The 22,105-nt window shown below is 44.6% G+C and overlaps 3 protein-coding genes across 4 annotated transcripts; 2 read left to right on the top strand and 1 right to left on the bottom strand.

Moving 5' to 3' along the window:
- The first annotated feature begins 174 nt into the window (after window positions 1–174).
- On the top strand, window positions 175–4,172 carry LOC135943130 (solute carrier organic anion transporter family member 74D-like). The gene is made up of 14 exons (XM_065489548.1): window positions 175–255; window positions 305–518; window positions 1,123–1,311; window positions 1,506–1,727; window positions 1,787–1,969; window positions 2,036–2,176; window positions 2,225–2,380; window positions 2,434–2,598; window positions 2,652–2,847; window positions 2,900–3,050; window positions 3,219–3,483; window positions 3,538–3,639; window positions 3,691–3,881; window positions 3,969–4,172. Exons 2-13 carry the CDS (start codon window positions 425–427, stop codon window positions 3,858–3,860), a joined length of 2,034 nt encoding a protein of 677 aa, XP_065345620.1. The 5' UTR covers window positions 175–255; window positions 305–424; the 3' UTR covers window positions 3,861–3,881; window positions 3,969–4,172.
- A 737-nt stretch (window positions 4,173–4,909) lies between these two features.
- Window positions 4,910–9,595, top strand: LOC135943129 (solute carrier organic anion transporter family member 74D-like). The gene is made up of 12 exons (XM_065489547.1): window positions 4,910–5,081; window positions 5,944–6,132; window positions 6,718–6,951; window positions 7,007–7,189; window positions 7,569–7,709; window positions 7,755–7,910; window positions 7,970–8,134; window positions 8,188–8,383; window positions 8,439–8,589; window positions 8,923–9,187; window positions 9,244–9,345; window positions 9,405–9,595. Exons 1-12 carry the CDS (start codon window positions 4,988–4,990, stop codon window positions 9,572–9,574), a joined length of 2,046 nt encoding a protein of 681 aa, XP_065345619.1. The 5' UTR covers window positions 4,910–4,987; the 3' UTR covers window positions 9,575–9,595.
- A 562-nt stretch (window positions 9,596–10,157) lies between these two features.
- Window positions 10,158–22,096, bottom strand: LOC135941854 (stalled ribosome sensor GCN1). 2 transcript variants are annotated; one of them, XM_065487601.1, is made up of 20 exons: window positions 21,948–22,095; window positions 21,794–21,896; window positions 21,542–21,734; window positions 21,283–21,488; window positions 21,096–21,229; window positions 20,775–21,042; window positions 20,275–20,453; window positions 20,118–20,217; window positions 19,935–20,032; window positions 18,500–19,678; window positions 18,060–18,313; window positions 17,439–17,911; window positions 17,128–17,332; window positions 16,302–16,938; window positions 14,957–15,875; window positions 14,052–14,748; window positions 13,144–13,666; window positions 12,237–12,816; window positions 11,179–11,776; window positions 10,158–10,891 (listed from the first exon to the last, which is right to left on the bottom strand). In XM_065487601.1, the coding sequence occupies exons 1-20, from the start codon at window positions 21,960–21,962 to the stop codon at window positions 10,249–10,251; spliced, it is 8,004 nt and encodes a 2,667-aa protein (XP_065343673.1). In that variant the 5' UTR covers window positions 21,963–22,095; the 3' UTR covers window positions 10,158–10,248. The 2 variants fall into 2 exon arrangements, with proteins under 2 accessions (XP_065343673.1, XP_065343674.1); XM_065487602.1 differs by having other exon boundaries at window positions 10,756–10,887; window positions 11,175–11,776; window positions 21,948–22,096.
- Between the last annotated feature and the right edge of the window lie 9 nt (window positions 22,097–22,105).

Below are 22,105 nucleotides of genomic sequence, written 5' to 3' on the forward strand. Positions count from 1 at the left end.
ACAGGAAGTTTGTAAGTAAATCTTCACAATTGCAATTGTGCCATTGTAATTGCAGGACCATAATTTTCTCACTCTCATCGCAATCATGTTCAAATGTGCTGCGCGTTTGTTCAGCCTCAGCGATTCAAGGTTGCTAAAAAACATGCAGCAGGTCGTGGTGGGGAGCTCGCGAAGCGCGGTGATTTTTATTTGCTCGGTGGTACCGCGGTGCTCGTGATTATTTCCATCGGTCTTTTCACGAATGCAGACCAAGCGGTAAAAAAGTCGGTATTCCCGAGGGATTCTAAATTAATCGAAGTATTAGTGAGCAGACGTGGACAGGCGGCGCCTGAACACACACTTCGGATCAGACACATATCTTTGCGAGAGGCTAGATAACAAGCAAGAGAGTAGTGCCTTTTTTGCGCAACTCTTTCGAAGATAAATGGATACAGAAACTGAAACTGACGAATCTCCAACGAATGCCATCACCAGACGAGGTGATGCTGAGGCTGAATCTCTGTCAGGAAAAGATGCAGGTGAGAGAGATATGCAATAATTAAAATTTTGTCCTAGAAATAATTCATTTTGCCTCTGGGTGTGAACGCAAAAGTTTAAAGGCGCGTCTCGGCTGACACGGGCACCATGGGCCAAAAATAGCATCTCAGCAGTTGGGGGCGTCTGATCAGGCGATCTGCACGTGTATACACAATAGCTCAAATAAATTTATTAGACAATCATCGCAAGACTATTTTTAACCAGCAGTATTTTCAATTATAAAATATAAAAAAACGTAATAGGTCTACTCTAAGATGGACTAAGGATGATTTTTTTAATTCGGTAGTAAAAAATTATTAAATACCGTAATTTTGTACTGTACAGCAGCTTTTTTCGCCTTTCAGCCTACAAATCAGTAATACGTTTCCTTAATAAAAATTAATAAATCTAATTATTACCTGCAGAGAATTCTGGAAATTAAAAATTAATTCATATTTGTGTGAATTTTCTCCAGATTGACCATCTATACAGGTCATTTTCTCATAGCTTGAACAAAAAGATTCACGCCTTTGGTTCGATTTAATTGGAAAATGACTTGTGTATGGACATCCAATAGAAATAATCAAGTTTTATCTTTTTCTCCAGATTACCAAGAAGAGACGAGATGTGGTCTCGGGCCGTGCAATTTCGACTGGTTGCAGCGATTCGCCAGTAAGAAGGCGTACGTGGTGATGTACGGCCTCGTAGGGATGTCTCATCTGGCCATTACCTCGTATTTCCGAGGAACAATCAGCACTCTGGAGAAGGAGTTCCAGATCCCCAGCTCCTTTATAGGTGCTTATTATGCAACGCGCAAAACTGTAGTGTTCGACTGGTTGCATATATTTCTCATTTCTCAAATATCGCTTTTTTTAAGGGTTTGCACATTATACCACTATAGTTTTTTCGGGGAAATTTTATTTTTCCAGACGGTGGATATCTTTAGAAATTTTTGCTAAGCTATAGTCAAACCCTGATTATTCTTCAAGGTCTGATTGGCTCTGCCGGCGACATCGGTTTGATTTTAACCACCCTAAGCGTGACCTACCTTGGAAAAAGAAGCCACAAGACCCGTTGGGTCGCGTACGGAACCTACTTAGTTGTGCTGTCTTGTTTTATCCGTCTCATCCCGTATTGGTTGTACGGCGGGGGACAGTCAACGATAGATTACTCCAAATCAGAGTTAACAACTCAAAAAAATAATATCACGCGTAAGTAGACCTCTCAGCAAAGTTTTTACTGTATTGATTTGGGTTATAAAAATTTGCAGATCTTTGTGGAAAGAGCTTTAAGGAGCCTGAAAACTGCGAAGATGCCAGCTCTGGGAGCGTGTCCGCCTACATCTTTCTGATTGCTAATTTCGTCCAAGGATTTGGTTGCTCCATTTATTACACACTAGGAATGGCATATCTGGACGACAACGCTAAAAAGAGCAAAGGAGCCGTGATGATTGGTACTTTATTTAAGACTCATGACTTGAGATGGGAATTTGGATATTCGAATAAATTTACACTTCAAGTCCTTAGTTTGGTGCTCACTATGTTTGGATCCACAATCGGATTTCTTCTGGCCTCATTTTCATTGAAGTTCTACATCGATCCGGGAGTCACGCCAGACTTTGGAACCACCGACCCACGATGGATTGGCGCCTGGTGGCTTGGTAAAAGGTTTTTTTTAAATATCTTGTAAAACTAATTTAGTTTAATAGGTTGGGGACCGTTGGGCGTGATGACTTTGGTTTTTGCAATCATGATGAGCATGTTTCCTCGAACCCTTCCACGCGCCTTGCAGCGCAAAATGAAGGCAGCCGTTGCAGCTGGTCGCTCGTACGTTCCAGAGGAAATTCCAAAACCATCGTTAGAAGGTATTATTAAATCATCCGCATTTAATTTTTAAAAATTGCAACTTTATTTGCAGATTTTTGGAAGACCATGAAGCGATTGTTTAAAAACAAGATTCTGATGTGCAATAACTTAAGCACGACTTTTATCATATTTGGCTACGATGGACAAATGCTTTTCTTACCAAAATACATGGAAACTCAATTCAATATTTCTGCCACCGCTTCAAACCTCGCAACAGGTGCGTATCTTTAATTTAACACGTTTAATAAAAAATTGACGATATCGGTATAGGCTCGATCGGTCTCCTTTGCACCGCTGCGGGCCTTTTAGTCTCTGCCTTCTTTATTTTCAAGTTCAAGCCTCGTGCCAGGTACCTGGCGGCGTGGAATGTTTTTACTGAAATGATGGATGTGGTCGGGTTTCTCTCCATATTGATGATTTCGTGCGAAAGTTTGAATTTCCAGTGGTCTACCTTGCCTGATGGAGGGTATTTTATTTAAAATTGATAAATATTTATTAAAACTAATTTAAATCTCTAGTAAGACCATCGACATGCCTTGCAATTCAAATTGTGCTTGTGACAGTTCGATTAAGTACTCTCCCGTCTGCCACGTTTCCTCCAGAGAAACGTTCTTTTCGCCCTGCCACGCGGGTTGCCAGGATTCTTTCTTCAGCCAAAACGGAACCAAGGTACCGTACTCAAAATTTAAAACTGGGAACTGTCCCACCGCCAGTGCTCGTCAATTCTGGAATTCTCAATAAAAGTTTAATTTATGAGAGGATAAACAATTTTTTTATTGTTTTTCGTTAAGAATGCGGCCTTTTGTGAACTCACCAGTGACTTTGTGGGCATTTCAGGTCTTTTCGGACTGCAGCTGCACGGCTGACAACGGGCCAGTCTTGGACGGACCGTGTCCCCTGGACTGCCGGTCGGCATTTATAATCTTCATCGTTGTCCAATGCGTGCAGCGTTTTTTGGGAGCCACCGGAAGGGCGGGAAATTGTCTTATTCAGTTCCGATGCGTCGACGTAGCAGACAAAGCTGTGGCATTTGCGCTTCTCGAGGTTTTGCTCTGCATTTTCGTCTTCATCCCAGGCCCCATCTTATACGGTCACCTCATTGGTATTGAGAAACAGATTTAATAAATACAGTTAATTCAAAAATTATATTTTGAAGACATGACGTGCACTCTCTGGGGAATGACGTGCGGCAAAACAGGAAATTGCTGGATCTATGATGCGGACAAACTCCGATACTACGTGTACATGCCGATCTTTGGTTTGATTTGAAATTTTAATTTGGGATAAGAGTTTGAAATGCTGTGCTCAGGTTGTCTGTTTATCGGCACGTTGTGGGACATTGGAGTCTGGTACTATGTGAAAGATTTGCAAATGTATGATGATGACGAACCTACCAAAGACTTTGAGCTGAAAGATTCGAAAGCAAGGGATAAAAAGAGTCGCTTCAAGGCGTTAGCAATTGCATTTGGAGGCAACTAAATGTTCGTTTCACAATTTCAGGTGAGAAATTAATCATTAATCTTAATTCGAGTATTCTAATGATTCTGCACAATTTTAATAAAAAAAAAAATTATTTTCTTGTTGCAGATTTTTGAGTACGCATTTGTGACACAGAAGATGGGAAACGCAACTCATTTCAAAATTAAGATTTTCAAAATAATGAGTAAAACTATTTAAATAAACAAACAGAAAGAATTTATTTACACCAAGTTAAAACAAGCGATGTTGGCAAGTGTGGGGCAAAGTTATATCCTGCTGGCCCATAACAATAAACAAAGCTGAACTTAAAAATATCTAGTTTTTGTTTAATATACCCTCAGTGTATTTTCGCAGAAGAGATTTCCTTATTATCTGCGTTTTTCTTTTATTATTAAATAATAGGTTTTAACTCAATATTCTGACCTTCGAAGGTCATTCAATATTTTCGCAAAAAATCATTACATTTAAGTTAAATAGCAGAAATAGCCAATCTTGAATATACAAATTGTTTATCTCGAAAGAAAGATAGATAGAGACCAAGTATTTACTGCCCGTAGTTAAAAGTACATAATATCATTGTGTGGCAAACAAATAAGCAAAAGTGTTCTCAGCGCATTGGTTATTTATATAATAAAAAAAGACGCAGAAGAATGTTTAACAAAGATCATCTTTCATTGTCAAGCAGAACGTAATGAGGTCAGAATCGCACTGTCTCAATAATTTTCTGTTGGGAAATGTTTTGCAAAATTATTACAAATTGCATTTCAAATTCTTATTGACAAAATAAGCTTTGGGACGTCGGAATGTGGCATTACGTAAATGGGGTCCAGTTGTACGTACGACGAGGATGACAAGAGAGCGAGCAAAAAACGGTCCATAGGTGATGTGCCTGAGCCTGAGGACAGTTTTCTCAGTGGTACCGTGGTGTCCGTGATTATTTTTCCGCCGGTCTTTTCACGCAGACCAAACCGGTAAATACCAAGGAGGTCTAAATTAATCGAGACATTAGTGAGCAGACGACGTGCAGACGTGGACAGGCGGCGCCTGAACACACATAGGAGCAGACACATAATATCTTGCGAGAGGCGAGATAACAAGCGAGAGTTTTTCGCATCTTTCGAAGAAAAATGGATACAGAAACTGAAACTGACGAATCTCCAACGAATGCCATCACCAGACAAGGTGAAGCTGAGGCTGAATCTCTATCAGGGAAAGATGCAGGTGAGAGAGCTATGCAATAATTAAAATTTCGTCCAAGAAATAATTCATTTTGCCTCTGGGTGTGAACGCGAAAGTTTAAAGGCGCGTCTCGGCTGACACGGGCACCATGGGCCAAAAATAGCATCTCAGCAGTTGGGCAGAGGCGAACGGCACGTGTATACACAACTGTGGGGATGTTGAGCCGAAGAGAGACATGATGCATCTAAATTCCTTTTGTTTTTCGTTTATTGATGTGCGTATCAATTGGACTGTAAAAATTAAATACAATATAATTTATTAAAGAAAGGGACAAGTTTTATAAACAGTTTTAAATATTCGCAATAGAATAGCGAGTTAACTATTGTATCACAAAAGAGAAGCTTAGCCGTGTGGTCGGGTCTATCATTATTACAACGCACATGAGCTTAGCTTCTAGAATAGGCACGACTTATAATCTCCCAGACGAAGAGTGACAGAGCGAGTAACTGATGACTATTACGTTGCGAGGTGGATTGGTTAGTGAGAGATTGAAGGTTGAGAAGCAGTAGAATTAATTAAATCATAGAGTAAAAGCGACATCTACATAGGATCGAGATCAATAAATTTAGCCAGCAAATTAAAATGCTACTATTTTGTACTGAAAAAGCGGCTTTTTTCGCCCTTCAGCCCCCGAATCAGCAATACGTTTCCTTCAAAACAAAATTAAATCACATTATTAGCTGCAGAGAACTCTGCAAATAAAAAATTAATTCATTTTTGTGTGAATTTTCTCCAGATTGACTATCAATAAGTGTTTTCCAACATACTTTGGTTTGATTTAATTGGAAAACGAACTGTGGATATAGACATCCACCAGAAGTAATTGAGTTTGAGGTGTCTCCAGATTACCAAGAAGAGACGAGATGTGGTCTTGGGCCGTGCAATTTCAACTGGTTGCAGCGGTTAGCCAGTAAGAAGGCGTACGTGGTGATTTACGGCCTCGTTGGGATGTCACATCTGGCCATTGTTTCGTATTTCCGAGGGACAGTCAGCACGCTGGAGAAGGAGTTCCAGATCCCCAGCTCCTTTATAGGTGCTTTTATTATTATATGACTCGCAAAACTGTGGTGTTCGTCCGTTTGCATATTATTTATTTTTTTCTCAGTATCGCTTTTCATTACGGGTTTGCACATATTGAACCACTTATCGGTTTTTCCGGAAAAAAATCTTTTTCTAAACGATATAATTGTTTCTTTTGATATTTTTGGTATAAATTCCGTGACATGTTACCTATAAAGTATTATAGCTCAGAATCTTTGTTGTTTAATCTCACTATAAAATAATTTTTCACCACTTATGAATTTTAATGGCACATCTCAGGTCATTAAAAAAATTATTAAAGTTATATAGAAATTCAATTTAGTTTCATACAATGGGTAACAAATTTTTTAGCTGGAATTCATGTGTTTAAAAATACAAAAATTTGAAAACATTGAGATTGATTTAAAAAATAGAATAACCTTCTGCAAAAAAAATAAAAACAAAAGTAGGATTAAATTATTTTGCTGTTTTTCATATTATTATTATTTGGCCGTGTTTGTTATGTTTTTAAACTTCTCACATAAGACACATCATGCAAATTTTCAGCCCTTTTTTCAAACTCTGATTATTCTTCAAGGTCTGATGGGCTCTATGGTGGACGTCGGTGTGATTTTAACCACCCTGAGTATGACTTACTTGGGGAAAAGAAGCCACAAGACCCGTTGGGTCGCGTACGGAACCTACTTGGTTGCGCTGGGTTGTTTCATCCGTCTCATCCCGTATTGGTTGTACGGCGGAGGACTGTCGACGATAGATTACACCCGCGATTACACTAAAGCAGAAATATCAACTCAGAAAAATAATATGACGCGTAAGTCCTCAGCAAAAGTTTTACTATATCGAGTTGGGTGTAAAAAAAATTGCAGATCTTTGTGGAAAGAGCTTTAAGGAGCCCGAAAACTGCAAAGATGCCAGCTCTGGGAGCGTGTCCGCATACATCTTTCTAATTGCTAGTTTCGTCCATGGACTTGGCTGCTCAATTTATTACACATTAGGAATGGCCTATCTGGACGACAACACTAAAAAGAGCAAAGGAGCCGTGATGATTGGTACTTTATTTAAGATTCCTGACTAGAGTTGGTGATTTTCGACGGGTTTTTATAGTAAAAAAACATTTTTCAGGGTTTTTGAACAATTGAAGACAATTTTTCAACTTAAATATTTTTCCGTGAAATCATCGAAACAGAACAAAATTTGGACAGTTACAGCCTAACCTTTTGTTTCCACACTGTCAAACGAATTAAATTGAAAAAGACGATCAAACAACCGAGTAAATTGAGCTATAAAGAAATATGTCAGAGATCGAAAGTAAAAAATAAAAAATTCCGTGATTCTTGGTGCTCAAATGCTAAGAAAAATTGTCAACCGTCTTGAATCCCTAATTCTACTCCAGGAAATTTGGATTTTCGAATAAAGTTACACTTCAAGTCCTTAGTTTGGTGCTGACTATGTTTGGATCCACAATCGGATTTCTTTTGGCCTCATTTTCATTGAAGTTCTACATCGATCCGGGAGTCACGCCAGACTTTGGAACCACCGACCCACGATGGATTGGCGCCTGGTGGCTTGGTAAAAGGTTTTTTTAAATCTTGCAAAACTAAATCAGTTTAATAGGTTGGGGACCGTTGGGCGTGATGACTTTGTCTTTTGCAATCATGATGAGCATGTTCCCTCGAACCCTTCCACGCGCCCTGCAGCGCAAAGTGAAGGCAGCCGTCGCAGCTGGCCGCTCGTATGTTCCAGAGGAAATTCCAAAACCATCATTACAAGGCAATTTTTTTAGTCACCTGTTGTAATTTTTATAAAAACTAATATGCCTTTATTTGCAGATTTTTGGAAGACCATGAAACGACTATTTAACAATAAGATTCTGATGTGCAATAATTTAAGCATGACTTTCATCGTCTTTGGCTACGAGGGGCAATCGCTTTTCTTACCAAAATACATGGAAACTCAATTCAATATTTCTGCCACCGCTTCAAACCTCGCAACAGGTGCGTATCTTTAATTTAACACGTTTAATAAAAAATTGACGATATCGGTATAGGCTCGATCGGTCTTCTTTGCACCGCTGCTGGCCTTTTAGTCTCTGCCTTCTTTATTTTCAAGTTCAAGCCCCGTGCCAGGTATCTGGCAGCGTGGAATGTTTTAACTGAGTTGATGGACGTGGTTGGATTTCTCTCCATTCTAATGATTTCGTGCGAAAGTTTGAATTTCCAGTGGTCCGCTTTGCCTGATGGAGGGTATTTTAATTAAAATCGAAAGTAATATGTATTGAAAACCAATTTGAATCTCTAGTAAGACCATCGACATGCCTTGCAATTCAAATTGTGCTTGTGACAGTTCGATTAAGTACTCTCCTGTCTGCCACCTTTCCTCCAGGGAAACGTTCTTTTCGCCCTGCCACGCGGGTTGCCAGGATTCTTTCTTCAGCCAAAACGGAACCAAGGTACCGCACTCAAAATTTAAATCTGGGAACTGCCCCACCGCCAGTGCTCGCCAATTCTGCAATTCTCGAAATTAAACCACAGGTTTTTTCAGCCCAAGCAGATAAAAAAATACGCTGAATATTTTAATAAATGAAAAATAATATTTTGTTAAGATGTGGTGTGTGGCACTAAACTTGATTTTAATTTTCATATTTAAGTCGACCAACATGAATAATTATTTATCATCAAAGAAGCAAAAAATTGCAAAACTCCAAGTAAAAATGTATTTTTTATTGTTTTCTTGTAAAAAGCGTCCTTTGGTGAAGCCACCAGTGACTTTGTGGGCATTTCAGGTCTTTTCGGACTGCAGCTGCACGGCTGACAACGGGCCGGTTTTGGACGGGCCGTGTCCCCTGGACTGCCGGTCGGCATTTATAATCTTCATCGTTGTCCAATGCGTGCAGCGTTTTTTGGGAGCCACTGGAACGGCTGGAAACTGTCTTATTCAGTTCCGATGCGTCGACGTAGCAGACAAAGCAGTGGCATTTGCGCTTCTCGAGGTTTTGCTCTGCGTTTTCGTCTTCATCCCAGGCCCCATCCTATACGGCTACCTCATAGGTATATTGAGAAATACATTTATTAAATACTTTTAATTTAAAAATTCTATTTTGAAGACATGACGTGCACTCTCTGGGGAATGACATGCGGCAAAACAGGAAATTGCTGGATCTATGATGCGGAAAAACTCCGATACTACGTGTACATGCCTATCTTTGGTTCGATGAACTTTTTATTTTGGGATGATAAAAATGAAAGTTTGAAATGCTGTTTCCAGGTTGTCTGTTCATCGCCACGTTATGGGACATTGGAGTCTGGTACTTTGTGAAGGATTTGCAAATGTATGATGATGACGAACCTAACAAAGACTTTGAGCTGAAAGATTCGAAAACCAGGGATAAAAAGAGTCCATTCAAGGCGTTAGAAATTGCATTTGGAGGCAACTAAATACTCGTTTCACAATGTCAGGTGAGAAATTAATTATTAATCTAAATTCGAGTATTCTAAATACTCCTGCAAAATTTTAATATATACAAAATGTATTTGCCTGTTGCAGATTTTTGGGTACGCTTTTGCGACAGAGAAGATGAGATATACAAAATGACTATGATATTATACAATTCAAATAACCAATTTTGTTAATAACATCTCTTATGAAATAAAAACATGATGTATCATTAATTTCATTTGAAAACTACGAAATATTTTTAAAAGAAAATATGACTTTTAAACTGAAAATTATACAAAGAGATCAGGGAAGAATCTGATAATCAGAGCAAAATGCACACGCTCAAATTCGGTTAACATACAAGGTTGCACTTCTTGCTTGATAAAAAATTTGAACTTTTATTATCAGAGGCATGGATCTATAACGGGAACTATTCCTTGGGAAATTGTCATCTTCTACCTAACACTTTTCAATTATAGCGATAAACAGCATAATTCACAGATTTTAAGTTAAATTTCCATACTCCTTTTCAATGTAATCCTAATCAAGGATTTTTCAGCAAATCAAATGATAATACTCTGATCAATTTTACAAACATGATGTTTATTATACGCTTACATAGATTACAAGTCACGGGAAAAGCAGTAAAAAAAGAAAAGAAAAAGGGGATCAGTCAGACAAGAAGGGTGTCGTCGAGCTCCTCGTCCTTGCCCTCGGGCTGGTTGGCGATCTTGCGCAGCACCTTGCTGATGACGTCTGCGAGACTCTCCCTGGCGCCGATGTCGAGCATCTCGAGGCAGCGTTGCTGGTACTGAGGGTCGGTGCGGAGGCGGAGCACGGCCACCAGGGCGAGCTCGCTGTTGGCCTTGACGACTGAGTTCTTCTCTTTGGTGCCGTTGACCAGCGTCGGGATGAGCATCCTGAGCAGCTCGGGCTGCATCTGCTCGTCCGTGACCGACCTGGCCACGAAGGCGGTCACTCTGGCCAGCAACTGCTTCACCTCGTTGCTCGCGTGGTTCATGGTGCGAGCCAGCGGCTGCACCAGGCCCACCGGCACCGGCGTCCCACTTGTCAGCATGTGCACCAGCAGGTATCCGCAGCCGCGCACGCCGTTCATCACGATGGGAACGCGGTCCGCCGCCAGGTAGCTGCCCAGCACGCGCTCCACCTTGGCCCGGTGCTCCTCCGTGTAAATGCTCTCCGGCGACTCCTTCAGGCACACAAACACGGCTGCGCTGCGCCCGTGACGCACCGTCCAGTCCGTCGATGCGTCGTCTACAAGCAGCCGCTCAGTCAGCAGCTCGTTCAACTTCTCCCTACGAAGAAAACAGAAATTCACGCTTGTAGAAGAATGCAAAGAAATTGTAGCTAGGTTCCTCAAAAGGACCGAAAACTGGATTCAGCCAAGGATAGTGTTAAAATTAAATATATGAGTAATAAAAATTAATAAAGTAGAGATAAATAATTAATATAATGCAACCCTGCATTCGCTGTATAGAAATAACCTTCTTTTAAACATTGAAAAGTAAACATCGCACCTCTCAATTTTCTCTTTTGCATAAATTTAAATAAAATATTATAAAAACTCATAATTAGAACTTACTTGGAAAGCCATCGGCAGAGCGCGCCAAGACAGCCAGCGGCGGCCGACCTGGTGGTGTCCTCTGGGTGCGACAGCATGGTCGTCAGGGTCTGGAAGACGGCCTTCTTGAGCGGATCGGTCATCTTCTCTCCGGCGGGCGAGATGACGCCCCTGAGCGCATGCAGGGTGGTCTCCCTGATGCCAGGGTCGTCGGCGTTCTTGACGCCATTGTGCAGCTCAAGGAAAAGCGGGTCAGCTCTTGTGTGGATCACGATCAGGTGGCTGAGCGCGCAGGCCGCCTTCAGTCGCACCTGACGGTTGCTGTCGTTGAGCGCCTTCAGGAAGGTGGTCTGCAGCTGCGGCAGGAACTGCTTCAGCATCAAGCCCACCTTGGCCAGCAGCAGCGCCAGCGTCTCCAGCACGGCCGCCTTCACGTTCCAGTTGAAGCGGTCGCCCAGGATGCGGATCAGCGGGCCCGTGATGTGCACAACCGACGGCTGTAGCGCCTCTGCGCTCGTCAGCTTGATCACCTCGCCCAAGCCCTGCGCCGCTTGCTCTTTCAGCTCCGGCGGGCCGTTCAGGATCGCCTCGCGGAAGATCGGTAAAATTGGAGTGATTCCTGCAAAACACGAGAAAAAATGGGTTCAATGATTCAATTCCACAAGTAAATTAAAAACACGTTATTTTGAAAGGTCAACGGTGTAGACTGTTGGTTTTATGACACCGCGAAATTTGCACAAAAATTGCCCAATATCCAAAAACCTCGATTTTCATGGTTTAAAAAGAGAAAAAACCGAGTTAGAAATTATTGCTATTATTATTATTGTATGGGTCACATTTAGAATATTTTTAAACTTAAGAAATTTATGTACTACGGTAAGCTATAATTTTTTGAAAAATTCAACCTGATTTTGTGACCACGGGAAAGTTATTTGGCGTCAAAAATAGAACATTTGACACACTCATTTTTTAATCATCTATTATTAGGACTATTATTAATTAAGATCAATATTTATATATAAAAACTCCATCTCCACATTTAAAATACAGTATTTTTTGTAAATTCATGCAAAGCTCACCTTTAGGTAAGCAGAATCCAGGCAGAAGCTGTTGTCCCTTGAGGTCACTGAGGGTGAAGCGGACCGCCTGTCTGATGTCACCAACATGCTCAAGCTGCTGGGCAGGGTCGAGCGTCTTGGTGACAGCGTTGAGCGCCTCCCAGCTCATCTGCAGCACGTCCTTGTCCTGGTCGGTGAACAGGTGGATGAGGCCGCGCAGCAGCTGCGGCACGTACTGCGAGTAGTCGGCGCGCGAGTTGCTGCAGAAGGCGCAGAGCAGCGTGGCCGCTGAGCGCCGCACCTCGGCCTTGTCCGATTTGGTCGCCTCCATCAGCTGGTCCATGACGGTACGCACACCCGCCTCGTCCGTCACGGACAGAATCACAGCCTGGCAGTACTCAAGCTCCTGTGCTTCGTTCGGTGTTCCCTGCGCGTCGGCCAACGCGGTCAGCAGGGCTGGCAGGATGCGGTGCAGGTACTTGGTCAGCGCCTCGCCCGCCACCGACGCCAGGATGGACAACGCCTTCGTGTTGGCCTTTGGTGGCGCAGTCAGCTGCGGCACCAGGTATGGTAGCACTACACGCGACTTGATGGCCATCACCTGCAATCAAAGAGGAAAAATAGTTGTCGTTTAAAATAATTTCCGATGTAATAAACAATCGGAGTCAAATATAAAGTTATGATTTAATAGAAAATTGCAATAGGACATAATTGTTTTAATTTTCATATCAAAGGAGGCCTGTTAAATTTTTGAAAGTGGATATCTTTTGAAAACGATATTTTTTCATTTTATATAATTTTGATAAACAGAAACATAATTCTTGCTTGAGATAATATCAAAATCCTCAGGAAGCCAAAAACAAATAAATCGATCATTTGTATAAAATTTTCATATAAAATTTAAGAAAGGTCAAAGCAGAATACAAACCTGTCTCAATCCATCCAAAGTGTACTCTGCCAATTCAGGGTCGCTGAGCTGGTGCAGCATGGCAGGCAGAATGTCGTCGAGCGCCCTGGCACCCACTGTCGAGTGCAGGCTGTCAAAGGTCTTAGCGGCCGCCTGTCGCACCTCGGGCAGCGGGTCGCACAGGGCCTTCCTCACCGTCGGCACGAGGCTGTTGACAAAGGTGAGCACCATGTCTCGGCTGGTGGACGCCATGATTTCGGACAGACCGATGCAGACGCCCTGCCGCTGGTCAGGCTGGTCCGACTCGAGGCCTCGCTCCAGGATGGGAATGATCTCAGGCAGCACTCGCTCGCCAAGCTTGCGAACAAGGTCGCCGAGGGTGCGAGCGGCCACCTGCCGCTTGTCGTAGCTCGTGCTCGCCAAGCAGCCGAGCAGAAGTCCAAAGAGGGTCGGCAAGATTTCTCGGAGGGTGCGCGGTGTGTTTGTCACTACCACCTTCCAAACGTGCAACGCCGCCTGACGCACCATCAGCGCCACATCAGATCTGAAGCAAAAATGGGTTTACGTGTTTTAAACAATTCTATGCAAAATTATCAGTTTTGAATTTAAATTACAAATTTATTTGTGAAAAAAAGAAGGTAATATGAAAAACATTATTTAGACACATTAACTCATTTATATAAACAAAAATTGTTTGGAAAACTATTGGCAAAAAATTAAAAAAAAATGGAAAATCAATTGTCTTGGTCCTAAATCAGATAAAAGAGATTTTTATCTCCAAAAGTAATAACTTTTCCTGAATTTTTAATTTCCTTGCAGCATCACTTTTACTTTTTATCTATTTACACAAAAATCAAGTGAAATTCAAGTAAAACTTTGAACTATCATTACTAATAATCGATAAAACTGAAATAATTTTCGGCTTTTACCTGCCCATGTAGAGACCAGCCAAGACTCTGTTTCTCCTTTCCCCGCCAAGAGCGTCGATGATAGCAGAGTGGCTCTGCTCCGTGCCGAAGTTGTCGTCTTCATCAGCGGTCTCAGTACTCATCTTTCCAGACACGCCGGATATCTTGTAGAGCAGGTCACCAAGCAGCTGCACGGAGCTGTACCTGATGCGCCAGTTGTCGTCGAAGAGACCCTGCTCGAGCTGCGGCAGCAGCAGCATGATTGCCGTGTCTGCGTACAGGTTGACGATGCGCTGGCCCGCCTTAAGTGCCGTGTCCCGCACGTACTCGTTCTCGTCGGCCAGCGCCTTCAGGATGGGGTTGATGATCTCACCGATGTACGGCGTGAACTCCTTGGGGAACGCCACCGGCATGTAGATGAACATCATGATGTAGCCGTCCTTGACGTGCGGAGCGATGTCGTTCCGCTCGGCCGTCGCGATGATCTCGGGCATCAGCTTGTGCAGTTTGTCCACACCCAGCCCGCCGACTACCTCGCTCAGGCCTTGCGCGGCGCCTGAACGGTCCACCGAGCTGCTCTCTGAGGTAAGCGTCTCCATCAACCACGGCAGCAGCTCCTCGAAGCTCGACTCGCCCATGCCGCGCACCATGGCGCCCAGCGCCCTGGCCGACACGCTGCGCACCTCCGGGACAGGATCCAGCAGAGACATTTTCAAGCCTGGAAAATGAGAAAGTTGGGACCATTTTGAAGAAATAATTTGATTTCTATTAACTAATTAAAGATATATTTCCGACGAGTGAAATAATTATTTAAATAAAAGGTTCCATGGGGATAAAACATACAACCAGGCTCAGATTTAGATAAATAGGGCTAGTAAAATGCCAGATTTTTTTGGAAAAAATTGCAAAAGGAGACAAGCTCTCACCTGGAATGATCGTGGGTAAGTACGGCATCAAGTCCTTCTGCGCAGTAAGCGAATACATGTTTCCAATGATCTGTGCGGCCATCTTCCTGGTCTCGGTGGAGCGGTCCTGGAAGGCTCTCTGAACGACCGGCATGATGAGGGCGAGTGACGGCGCGTCAATAAAGTGCACGAACTGTGTCTCAAGTAGAGTCTGCAGAGAGGTGGCGGTCTTCTTAGCCGGGTCCTGCAGCGCCTCCAGCAGCACCGGCACGATGGCTTGGATTTCAGGGTTGCGGATGACCGAGCCGATTTGTCCTAAGGCCTGGGCGCCGGCCTTCTGTACCTTGACGTGCGAGTCACTGAGCACCTCAATCAGCTTGGGCACGATGTTGGGCAGGCAGGAGGAGAGCTGCTTGGGCGCGCAGAAGGCCATGGCGCCGAGCAGCTCAACGGAGCCGGTCTTGGTGCGCCACGAGTCCTCTTCGAGCGCGGCCAGCAGCGAAGGCAGCACCAGCTTGACGCCGTGCGCCGAAAGCCGGCTCATGACCACTTTGGCTGTCTCGTCGGTCGCCTCGCGTACGTACTGGTTTGGGTCGCCAAAGCAGAGCAGCAAATGCGGTAGCACGTGCACGATGTATGGCTCAAACAACCTACCGAGCATGCTGCACAGCATCTCGAAGGCGAACAGCGCACCCTCGCGGTGCTGGTAGCTCTTCTTGTCCTGGATCGCCTCGGTCAGGGTCGCCATGATCTCCAACTGCTTCAGCGCAAGGATGCCCAGGCCTTTGACCACGCCGGCCAGGCCGTAGGCGGCGCCCTTACGTTCGCCGTACTTGTCGGATTCTAGCAGCTGACGCAGAAGCCCTTTCACGATGTCCGCTGCGTCGTCGCTGACGGCCTGCATCAGCGGCGGCAGACAGTTGGCCACTGCCTCTTGCACCTACCAGACAATATAAATAAGATAGTTGAATTTATCAGATCTCTCATCAAGTGACGGACAATATAATTTTTTTTTAAGTTTTCTATCCAGCCCGTTGTAGGCTCTGAGATAAATCACTCACGAAAGCACCTCAGCGAAGTTAAAATCAGAGACAGGGAAATCTAGTTCAGTGATGAAGTTGACTTTAAAAAGGTTCAGTTCGAGTTGAGCGATAAAGTAAAAAATCTAGGCGTTGATGTGTTCAACAAAACTATTTGCTTTCGCGTATATTTGAAAAGTTTACGGTTCGTTAAAAAATTAGCTCAAATTCAGACCAGACCAAGAGAGTTATAATTAATTTTAAAAAACATCAACTGCCAAAAACCTGTTTTAGGCGCTGCTTGCATAATAAAATCACTAAGAAAAAATATGAAACACAGTCCATACCTGCTGCGAAGGTGTGGTGAGTGCGTTGAGCAGCCTGTGCACGATTGGCTTGATCCGCGGGTCGGTGAGCTCGAGATGCCTGGCCAGTGAGCCCATGAGAATGACCACTGACTGGCGGACGGCGTCATAAGTACTTGAATTTGGGGCCTTATCCAGGAATTCCTCAAAAGTTGGAAGAAGACTGCCAACCGTCTCCTTGCCATGCAGGTCGACCGCTGCCAGGGCAGACGCGAGCATGGCCTTGCGGACCGCCTCATTCCTGTCCATCAGTCCAGTTGAGACGTAGAACTCGGCCAGCTCTGACACAGACACCGGTGTGAGCAGCGGCGCCAGTTGCTGCAGCGCTTGCGCCACACCCTTGCGCGGCTCCCAGTGGTCGATCGAGTCAACGACCACGCGGCCGAAGTCGTCCAGCTGCGGAGGCGTCATGGTCAGCTTGTCCTCGTACGTGACCAGCAGCTCCTGCAACACGCCGTCCAGCAGGCACGTGCGTTGCTTCAGAAGCTCGGCCAGAGCTTCAGCGGCCGCCATTTGGACGTCTTCTACTGGGTGGGTCACGTCTTTCAATAGTTCTGGGCAGAGTTTTTCGTGGTCTAGTTGGATTTTTGCTGCCTTCCACAGCTGTTCTGCGGGCTCCCTGTATTTTTGTACAAAAATTAATTTAAATAACACGAAAATTCAACCAAGGAATGAGAGGAGCGATAATTCAAAGCGTTATATGGGGTTCCGAAAATTTTTTCTAACAAAGTGTCAAGTGCAAGAGTGGTCCCCATATCTTGAAGAATAAACTGTATAGATTTAAATTAAAACACTGGCGTGTTCTCACCTATTCTCTTTGCAGATGTCGTACAAAGCAATGAACAAGCGTCTCTGCAGATCCAAAGCCAAAGGGTCATTTGATCCAGGAAGAGCCTTCTCCATGGTGAGCAATGCCCTGATGGCAGAGTCCCGAATCACAGCCTGGGGACTCTGCAGCGCGGACATCAACGCCCTGATTTCGTCCTCTCGCGCCCGAGCGCAGCCGACGTTTCCTGAATAGAATTTAAATCAAATTTAGACCACCGCGATGTTTTAATTAGTTTTTAAATTAAAAAGACGCTAAATTCAACTCAATCTACACAGTAAATTCCGCTTTACCTGATCCTGATGTGGCCACATCAATGAGCGTGTTGCAGGCGAGCAGCTGGAGGCGGCCGCTTGTCTCGCCAATGATGTCGATCAGCAGGTCGAATGTGTTTTTGCGCGGAAGCAATGTAGGATCGCGCAGAATGTCAGCCCCGTCAGCTGCCTTGCGCATTTTAGCGTGCTCTGAAATGAAGTGCAGCCCAGTGACGATCAGGTTTTCGTTGGGACTCTTGCTCCTGATGCCGAGGCTGGCGGACAGCAGTGCCGCCCTGATCAGCGGGAAGCTGTAACAGAAGGCAGGCGCAGAGAGGCACTTCTTTCCACCAGACACGAGTTTGTCCAGCAGGCTGATTGTTCGCTGCACGGCCGACGACAGCTCCTCCTGCTGCCACGCTTCGTCCAAAGCGCACTTGGGCGAGTGCAGACGCAGCAGGGTGTAAGCCACCAGTAGGTTCAAAGTGCGTTGTTGAACTCCAAATACACACCTGACAACGACACAAATTGTAGATTAAAATTTCATTGACATGAAAGAAAAATCTAAAAAAATAACGTTATCTACAACCATTATAACATAAACACTGAAGAGGAACGCATTTAATACAAAATTAGCAGAATAAGAAGGGGATCACGTACCTGCCAAGCCGGAGGAAGAGCAGATGCGTGGATTCGGACGCGAGGTGAGACTGTAGCGTTTGTAACAAAGCGGGAATCAAGTCCTTAAAGTAAAACGAGAAGGCATCTGGCTGGCCCTCGACGGCCGCGTCGACCATAGCAATGGTCGCCTGAAGGGACGCGTTCATTGCGAACAGCCTGCTTCGCACAGCGCTCTCCTTCTCCAGCTGCAAGCGGATCGCCTCTTTCTGCTTCTGGCTCAGCTCAGGTTCCACCTAAATATAAACATTGTTGTGAAATGAATGATTTTGTTATTTCTATTTTCTGAGATTTTTAAAAATTTTCTCAAATTATCCTATTTGTACATAACCAAAGACCCAGAAGCCGTCTAAAAATAGTAACATATTTCCGGAAAAAAACCGTCTTAAATTCACAGCCCCATTTTTCAGTTTTTCCCTCACCTTGAGGCCTTGTTTCTTCCTCTTTTCGGCCAGTTCCTTGCGCAGCTGCATCTCCTCCACCTGCTCCTTGTACGAGTAAGCTTTGGACTCTCGCTTCATGTTCTTGGCGTTCATAAGACCATCATTGGAATCGGCGCTCGCGACGCTCTTGTCGAACAACTCGCCTTCAGGAGTAAGGTACGTCTGGTAGTCGACCTGGCTGACGGTCAGCAGGGCAGAGTCCTCTAGTTGCCTGAGACACTTATCAACCAAGCCTGGCAGGATGAACGTCCAGCCAACCGAGATGACCGTCTTGAGGGCGTTGAAGTGGCTGGGCTTATTTTCAAAATTGTCCACGAGCAGGGTTTTCAGTCTCTCTTGATTCGCCTCAACAAACTTTTCTGGGTCCACGTTGGCGTGCCTGAGCAGTTTGAGCCAGAGGCGCGGGTCGGCGGTGACTACCAGCTGATTGTGGCAGCACAACAGCGCGCTGAGCGCCAGTTCGGCGGCGTCTTCAGCCGCCGCGGAGCCGGAGCAGATGGCCAGGATGCAGTCGACGTGCACCTTGGCGCTAATCTCGCCACCGACTCCCTTGCCATCGACCCCGCCACCCCCAGTGTCGACCGAGTTGACCTCACCGTCCGACTGAAGGCTCTCAAGGAAGGCGGCGAAACGCTCGAGCAGCCGGCACGCCAGCTTAACGCCACCGAGCGATTGCACGAGGCGCCGCACCATCACCCGACTCTTGTGACGCACACCCGCGTCTTGATGTGTCATGCAGTAGAGCAGTGCGTGCTGCACGGGTCGCAGTTCGTCGTCCTCGCCAGCGCGGTGAGCGCTCAGCAGCCGCTCGCACAGCTGCGCAACCAGCACAAGCGTGGCGGCTGAGCTCTGCGCTAGGAATTTCTCTGAAAGGAACACCTGCCTCTCCATGTCGTAGACAAGCGGCCAGAACGAGTTCAGTTTTGAGTCGAGGCACGCGTCGGCAGCGGCCAGCTTGAGCACAAGGCACGCTGCCGCCAGACCCTCCGTCACCACGGCTGGCTGCGTTGGCTGCGCTGCCGCCTTCTCCACGCGCTTCAGCAGGGACCCGATCAGCTCCTCAGCCTGGCCCAGCGTGTTGCCGTGGAAGCACACCAGCATGCACTCGATGTAGGCCGTTCGCACAGCCGACGTGCTTGTCTTCAGCTCTGGTCCTTTCTGTTTAAAACAAACAGTCATATCTAAGATTTAGATTCCATTATTGAGTTAGAATGAGCTTGATATTGACAAACTTTTCATTATTTAAAACAAATCGGTTTCGTGGAAACCAAGGAATTTTAAATGGCTACAAGTTGAAATTGAAGTGGAAAATTTAATGTATAATTTGTAATGTAAACAAACATAAATTTGCTTAATTCAGGCAAAAATGTCTCTGAAATCCTGCTAAACACTGCTTTAAGATATTATTACTCACCACAAACCACTCAACGACGTCCTTGGGCACAGTGTTTGCAAATTTCCCACACCACAAAGAATACATCTCTAACACTTTGATCAGCGTTCCCTCATGAACTGCAAAAAATAAAATAAAATAAATTTATTATTTATCAACACAAATAATAAGAGTTTATTTAGAATAAAAATCATCACAACTTACTTTCACTGTCCAAAACTTTAATAAAATTATCTGCTGCTTTGCACGAGAGCTGGTGCACACTGCTCCCAGTCACCGCGTTTGTGCATAAATTTCCAATACCCTGTAAGAAGGAAAAAGAAAATAGGCTTGAATGCATATTAAGCTTGGAATTTCAAACCTGCAGCACATTCATCTTGAGGTCTGTGGTTGACAGCTTGCCTTCAGAGCCCTGGAGAATTCCAAACAAGTGGAGCAGCAGCTTTTCGACAGCGGTGGCGTTGCTGCACTGCTGGGACACGCTTTTGATGGCTCCGGCAGCAGCGGTCCTCAAATCCTCTTGCTTGGAGTACAGAAGGCCTAGAAATGATAAAGATATTTAAAAAACTGAATCTTCCCTCAAGTAAAAAAGATATAGAAATTAACAGTTGTTATATAGAATAATCAAGAATTTTTAAATTGTTAGCAAACAATAAGAAAACATGAAACTAGTGCCTCTATATTCTTATTGGTAAATCAGAAGAAATAAGCATTACGTAATCAGAGGGCTTTATTGCCTCTAGATTTTTTGTAAGTTTCAAACGGCATTCGGTTTCGAATTTCCTTCTGTTAGTTGCGAATGATTAAAATATTAGGCTAACTAATATTCCTAACAAACAAAGCGAACACTCAAAAACTCACTGGAAAGGCTTTTTGTAATGTTGGAAGAGTCCGAGGGCTCAACATACTGACTGAGGTCGAGCGACACGGCGCCCAAAATGCAAGCAATGCTGGTCAGAACGGTCTCCGGAGATCGGAGCAGCGACCTTTGCAGTGCGGGGAGCAGAGTTCCGCTCAGGTCTTCATGAGTTAAATGCCTCAAAAACGGAGCGCAGGCCGTCACAAGGTCGAGTCGGGCGACTTGCTTGCACGTCACTGAACTTTTCACGAATGTGTCAAGCAGAGGAGTCTGCAATAATTCAAATGGTTAAATTTTTCAGTTTAAATCAAATCAGAACAAACCTTGAAACTGGCGACTTTAGCATTTTGAGAGACATCTGAGAAGTGTTTTGACAAGAATGATGCATAGACCACATACGCAATGTTGGCGTCGTCAGACTTGGATATTTCGATTAGCTGCTCAACACACAAATCATCTGCAAGATATAAAATTAAAAACATGATTTGCTAATCATAAAAAATATGCAACCTTTATTTAACCGCTTCCAAGAGACCGAAAGCAAGTGCTGAGCTTTGCGGGGGGCTGCCTCGCTGCCACCTCCAACGATGCAACAAAGGAATAGTGCCTGGCTCTTGATCAGTGCTGCAAAATCTGGTCCAAGGGATAAGGTCGGCGCACTCAACAGGATGCATGTCCAGTCCAAGGCGTATAAGGACGTCTGTGATATGTTTTTCCTAGGAGACTCATTACTAAAACACTGATCCTAAAAAAGAAACTGGTGCCTTACGATGGCGAAATGGAATTCAGATTGTTCGCCACTTCCAGCAGAACTGGTGCCAGGCCTTTGACGGCCGCATCTGCATGAGTCTTCACAAGTTCAGCCAGGAATTGTTTGACGTAGGCCTGTGACTTGCTGTCTTCGTAACGGAACAACACGGAAGGCATCAGTTTGCACAGTTTCTTGACCACATTCTCGAATCCTGTACAGCAAACCACATGAGGAAATCAATTAAAAAGCGGACAGTAGTGCTACACAAACCAGGGTGTTTCAGGACATCGACTAGAGCTTGGAAGGTCGCTTTCCGCACTTTACGGCTGGCGCTTTGCATCCGACTGGGCAGATCTTTCAGAGCCGACGCGAGCTGAAAGCGACAAATAAAGTGACTACTCCGTGTTGGTTCTCGAAATCATACCTCTGCCTCCGCCATGATTGATATCGTTCAAAATTTAAGAAAATTCGTGGAAAGTTTCGGGCCGGTGCTGTCAACGGCGTGGAGAACAGCACGAGAAAGGACCACGGGGATGGACACACACACGGGATCAGCCCACTCGGTGTTTAGTTGAAACCCGG

Source organism: Cloeon dipterum, chromosome 4 (genome assembly GCF_949628265.1).
Source record: "Cloeon dipterum chromosome 4, ieCloDipt1.1, whole genome shotgun sequence".
NCBI classification, from domain to species: domain Eukaryota; kingdom Metazoa; phylum Arthropoda; class Insecta; order Ephemeroptera; family Baetidae; genus Cloeon; species Cloeon dipterum.